Source organism: Podarcis erhardii (assembly GCF_964252035.2).
Source record: "Podarcis erhardii genome assembly, chromosome: 1".
In the NCBI taxonomy this organism is placed as follows: domain Eukaryota; kingdom Metazoa; phylum Chordata; class Lepidosauria; order Squamata; family Lacertidae; genus Podarcis; species Podarcis erhardii.
Window position 1 is genome coordinate 83,778,995 of NC_138497.1, and position 6,197 is coordinate 83,785,191.

The window sequence follows — 6,197 nt, forward strand, 5'->3', positions numbered from 1 at the left end:
TGATGGGGGGGGGGGCATTCCACAGAGAAGGCCCTCTGCCTGGTTCCCTGTAACTTCACTTCTTGCAGTGAGGGAACCACCAGAGGGCCCTTGGAGCTGGACCTCAAGCTGGTTCAGGCTAAATGATGGGGGCAGAGATGCCCCTTCAGGTATACAGGACAGGACAGTTTAGGGTATTAATGGTCAGCACCAACAATTTGAATTGTGCTTGGAAACATACTGGGAACCAATGCAGGTTTTTCAGAACCAGTGTTATACGGTCCTAGGGACCATTCCCAGTCACCAGTCTGGCAGCTGCATTCTGGATTGCTGTAGTTTCTGTGTCACCTTCAAAGGTAGCCCCCCACAGAGCACATTGCAGTAGTCAAAGTGGGAGATAACCAGAGCACGTACCACTTTGGCAAGATAGTGCGCAGGCAGGTCTCAGCTAGTGTAACACACGGAGCTCGTAAACAGGTACCTTGGACACAGATTTAACCTGCACTTCCATGAACAACTGTGATTCCAAAATGACTGCACACCAAGGCTGCACACCTGGTCCTTCAGGGGCACAGTTACCCCATTCAGGACCAGGGAGTCCCCCACACCCGCCCCATGTCCCCCCAAAATAATACTTCTGTCCTGTTGGGATTCATCCTCAATCCACTGATCGCCATCTGTCCTCCATCTGCTTCCAGACATTCACACAGGGCATTCACCCCCAAAACTAGTTCCAAGTTAAATGAGAGGTAGAGCATATTAAATGAGAGGTAGAGCATATACCCAGTCCAACCCCCCTGACAAGGGGTTAAAGAAAATGGACCTAATTCCCATTCTAATCCAGATTAACGAGCACACCTGTCTGAAGATATTCCTGAACCAATTCCATCCGCCATTGGTTGTGGGCTGAGTCAACTCAGGTCTGTCATTCTCAGCTTCTCTTATGCTGTCTCCTGGCACCTCCTTGTTGCAAGAAGTCACAGAGAAATAAATCCCCATTAGGAAAGTCTTCATTCTCTGGTTTATCATGACCAACAAATGTGCTTCTTTCTCTTAATCAGAAACTGTGTTGGGTTCTAGATCCCTACTGCAAACTGAGGTAAAGAGAGGTGAGGCAGTGGCAAGGTTAGCACAATCAAACATCCTGGTGGGGACACTGGATTGCCCTGGTGCATTTGCATCACACTGACCTCACCAGCGTCTCATCCCTTCTCCTCTCTGTCCCGTTATCCAGAAACATGACTGGAGCTCCCTCATTCTATTGCCCACAACATAATTTAAAAGGGGTTGGCAGCTAAAATTCAAATATGTCTACTTGGACTAGTAGTAGGATAAAGTAATTTCCATTCTAGTCCGTATTATTAACCACACCTTCTGCTCCTGCATTTTGCTCTCAGTTGTAAGTGCATAAGCCCCTATAGTACTTTGCAGCTCTCATTCTTCATTTTCATAATCCTGGAAGGGAAGAGGGATCCCAGAATCATTTATTCCTGCATTTGCAACCTCTGTGGCCAACACCCCCCCACAACATGGCACCCTCCAGATTCTTTGGAATACAACTTCCTTGTGTTTTTAAAATGTCATGGAGAAACCAATCTCCATTAGAGAAATTGTGGTTCTCCTGATTATCATAACCAATTAAAACACTTCTTTCTTCAACCAGAAACTGTTCAGCTATCAATAGCTTCTCTTTCTAAACGAATAATTCAATATTTACTGCTTTGGGGACACGGGGCTAAGGCTAAAGGACCTAATTCCCATTCTAATCCAGATTAACAAGCACACCTGTCTGAAGATATTCCTGAACCAATTCCATCCGCCATTGGTTGTGGGTTCAGTTGGCTCAGGTCCATCATTCTCAGCTTCTCTTATGCTCTTTTCTGGCACCCCCTTATTGCAAGAAGTCACGGAGAAATAAAACCCCATTAGGAAAGTCTTTGTTCTCTTGGGAACAAGGGGTTAAGGATAAAGGATCTAATTTTTATTCTAATCCATATTAACAAGCACACCTGTCTGAAGATATTCCTGAACCAATTCCATCCGCCATTGTTTGTGGGTTGAGTCGTCTCAGGTCCGTCATTCTCAGCTTCTCTTACGCTCTTTTCTGGCACCCCCTTGTTGCAAGAAGTCACGGAGAAATAAATCCCCATTAGGAAAGTCTTTGTTCTCTGGTTTATCATGACCAACAAATGTGCTTCATTCTTTTAATCAGAAACTGTGTTGGGTTCTAGAGCAGGTGGACAAATAATTGCACTGAAAAGGTGGGAGAAACTGGGTGACTTGAGGAAGGGCTCAGGTAGGGTGAGGAAGGTGAAACTGGAGCCTCAAGACGTGGCTGGGCTGACAGATGGGGGACAGTGATCAAGAGAGCCAGGAGCTGGATCCTGGGTAAGTTTCAAGTGGTTGTCAGAGTGGTGTCCTCCCCCTGAGATATTGGATACGTCTAGTCAGGCACCTCCTAAAGAGCTGCTGCCGCCAGCTTTTCCCGTCATTCCTGTCTGTAAAGACACTCCTCAGGGGAGATGATTGAGAGTACGTCAGATACTGAAACTGCACTCCTGCACCAAGGACATAGAGGTGCTGGTGCCAACATGAACAAATATCACAAGCCCAGCCCACTCACAGAAGTTCTTGTTTGTTTGCCCAGAGCAGAAAGGACTGTCGTTGTCTGTGCTAAGGTTTGGGCCTTCCCCAGTCTTCAAAAGGAAGAAGGAGGAGACACTGAGCTTGTTGGATTGATGGCTCAGCTCACACTTAGGAGCACTGGGCTGCATCTTTGCCATACCAGCCTCGCCACCACCTGCCCCCTTCCACTATCCCTTCTGGCATGTAGCAGTGATGTGGGAGACTGGAGCTCATGTGAGTGCCGCCATCCCATTCTGCTGCCCACAACTGAATTTAACAGAGATTGGCAGCTAAAATTCAAATGTGTTTATTTGGACTAGTAGTCCAAACATGTGGCATCATATATGATGTTGGATGTGGGGCAGGTAAAGACATGGCTGGGCCAAAAGGGGATTGTCACCTATTAACCCCGTGCAAAAGACCTGGATGCAGTGGAGTTTGTGATGTCAGGTGATGGACAGGTAGGCAGGCCCACTGGATAACTTGTTATTGACAAATATGACGAAGGAATTAAATATATTCAACATGTCATTGAACATGTCATTGAAAGCATGCAGCTATCTGAGATGGGGTAAGCCTAGGAGATGACAACCTACACAGCCTTCCTCTCTTTCTCATGTACACAGATGAGGCTCATACCACATCATAACATGCCCCCCCCAATCTTTCTCTCTCTCTTTCAATACTAAATGCAGGAGAATTAACAAGGAAGTAGTACTGCTGTCCTCATGTCCTACTTTTAAGGTTGCCAGATGGCTTTGGCTGTCCACAACCCCCCCCCCCACACACAGAGAGAGAGAGAGAGAGAGAGAGAGAGAGAGAGAGAGAGAGAGAGAGATAACATTGGACTAGACTGAGACAAGTGTCCAAGACTACAAAGCAAATACAAGGCAGAGGTTAGATCTGAGTCCTAAATACCAAACCACATATTTGACCCTGAATTTGATACTGCAACCCAAAAGCACCCATCCTATTTCACAGAAGGCAAACTGATGGTGCTTAGAGACAAATAGCCTGCCCAAGAACCTGAGTGCAAAGCAGAGGTTGGGTCAGAGACCCCAAAACACCCAACCACTCTTGAATCCTACATGTTTCTGCTGCAAGGGGACACCCAGGTCACAGAAGCACTGATGGTGCTTGGAGACAAGTAACCTTCCTGAGAGACTACAATGCAAAAAAAATGAGATCTGAGTACCCAAACACTCCTCTGACCACACATTTTCCTGCCTCAGCATAACACCCACACCACTGAAGGCAGGTCAGCTAACTTCCCATTCATATCAGTGCTACTTTAGTGAATTTACTTACCATCAATTACCCACCCTGATGACCCTTCAGGTGATTAATTTGCAATTAATTTCTGACCCCAATTCTGCCCTAGAGGAGCCCCTCTCTAATTAACCCTCAATGTCCTCCATTCCCCACTGCCTCAAAAGAAAGCAAAATCTGAATCTTGGGCTTATTTTCCTGCCCAGGCAACAGAGCCCAGTTCTCCTTGCCTCCTACTTGAAAGGAGAAACTTGGATGGGAGAAGGATCTTGGGAAGGCAGGTGCTGTCCACTCAGTGTTCCACCAGCCAGGCTGCCTTGTATTTCCTTCACATACGTTCCTCCTCATTGCAGCACTGAGGTTGCCAATGGAGCCTTAAAATAATACGGCTTTAAAAATAACCCCAAACCTGAGCATGTGCATGTTGATTTTTATAGAGTTTGGAGGGCCCTTTCAAGAGGCATAAAGGTGTCAAAACTCTGGGAGCAGGGCGTACCACCGGTTCTCCAGAAGCCACTGAAAGACTCCCATAGCTTTGCTGCTCTCGTTGGCTTCAGCATCCCATGTGTTAAAATAAGCAGGACAAGGAGGAGCCTGCTGGCAGATGGTTCAGCACTGCAGTCTGAATGTGGATCCTAAACTGTCCTGGGGCCCTGCTGGACACACCTGTAGCAGCGACAGATTCCCACAACAGGCTATAGGTTTTGAGAGTTAGTTGTTCCAAATGCAACTTGAAAACCAGGAAGTAACAATGGTAAGGTTAGGCAAGGTGTGAACCAGGAATCTCCCAGTCTGCATCTTGGCATGACTCCAGCTCTCCTTGGGACTGATATGTGTCCAGGTCAGAAGCCGTCTACAACCAGTACAAGGACTATAACCAAAACAAAGTAGTGCAGGCCAGGCAGGTGGGGGAGGCAAGGGCTGGGCAGAGTGCATTTCAAAGGTGCAGCTTTGTCCTGCATGTTAGATTTCTAAATGAGAACTAACAGTACTTCCCATTACCCTCCTCTTCCTGAACATATTTTCTCTAAAGCAAGTCCTCTGCACTCTGAGGGGAGTGAACTTTCAAATAAGCATGCTGTGGATCATTTAGGACAGGGGTGGACAATATTTTGTCAAGGGCCACATTACCTCAGGGAGTAAACTGTCTGGGGTTTCTACATGTCCGTGGTGGGTGGGACTGAAGCTGACAGTGGGCAGGATCAGAGCCCAAAGTGGGCATTCTATACCCTTTTAAAACATGGGGGTTGGGGTTGGGGGGGTTATTGGGCTGTTGTTTTTATTTTGATTATATATTTTGTGGTTTTACATTCTGATTTTGTTCTGTGAATCACCCTGAGACCTCGGGTATAGGGTGGTATATAAATTCAATAAATAAATTAAAATAAATAACACAGCCATTGCCTCTTCCTGGCTTGCTGTTGTCTTTTGTAGGGATCTTTCTGAAGCTGGGGAGGAGTATGTAATAACAGAACAGCAGAGCTGGAAAAAAGGTCAGCTGAAGATATTTGGCTGCTTGAAACCGAACAACGAATGTTGCCTCCTCTCCTCCCCAAGTCAAGCTGCATAAATAACTACCCAAGACTGGGCAAGTTGTTTTGGCACCTGAGGCAGAACATCCCACAAGGAGCCCTCCCTTTCCTGGCATCAAAAATGCACTAATAAGTTGTTAAATAAATAAGCCCTCTTCTGCTTTTCATGGCACTCCAAACCACTCTGCCTAATATTAGGGAGCAGGGCTGGCCCTGACTGGAAGGTAACCTAAGATGTCATCTAGTCTGATCCCTTTCTGTGTTGCTTACACCTCTGCTACTCACCTCTGAGAAGCTTGGTATCAGAGTTGCGGCCAGGCCTAGGAGGATCAGCCAGATCTTCATGGTGGCAGAAATCCTGCCAAAGGAAGACACTTGAATTTAATCCCCAAAGAAGATGAATGCACTTGCTCCCTGCATGGGACTAACACAGTTCCTCACTGGAGAAATTTCTGAAGAATATCTGCTCCAGTCAGCTGCTTCCTCTCCTTGCCCCCCTTCTCTGGCTGCTTGCAGACTCCTCTCTCCCATTTTTCGCAATCTCAGATCACGTGCCTAAAGAAAACATTAGATTCACGGACTTCAGGGGAATTCCAGTTCCCTAGTTTCCCTGGCTTGAGAGGAAATCATTAGAAGATGTGGTGAAATAAGAAAACTGTCAAGGGAGGGGAAGACCGAGGACAGAATTACTTCTCAAGTAGAAAAGAAATAGTTCAAGAAATTACCTTCTCTGTGGGGAATTCTTCAAGCGATATGGCCCAACTGTTGTGACATACCTTATCTACTTTCTGA

At 46.5% G+C, this 6,197-nt stretch overlaps 1 protein-coding gene across 7 annotated transcripts in view; it reads right to left on the reverse strand.

Annotated features, from left to right (window-relative positions):
- Positions 1–5,918, reverse strand: part of SERPING1 (serpin family G member 1) — an 18,801-nt gene extending 12,883 nt beyond the window's left edge. The window contains exons 1-4 of one of the 7 annotated variants that reach the window (XM_081877480.1): positions 5,691–5,918; positions 1,989–2,093; positions 1,765–1,869; positions 838–942 (exon numbers count right to left, since the gene is read on the reverse strand). In XM_081877480.1, coding sequence (XP_081733606.1) covers positions 838–942; positions 1,765–1,869; positions 1,989–2,093; positions 5,691–5,750 — 375 coding nt within the window. In that variant the 5' untranslated portion in view covers positions 5,751–5,918. The remainder of the gene's footprint in view (positions 1–837; positions 943–1,764; positions 1,870–1,988; positions 2,094–5,690) is intronic. The other 6 variants (XM_081877482.1, XM_081877481.1, XM_081877484.1 and 3 more) reach the window with 6 other exon arrangements.
- Between the last annotated feature and the right edge of the window lie 279 nt (positions 5,919–6,197).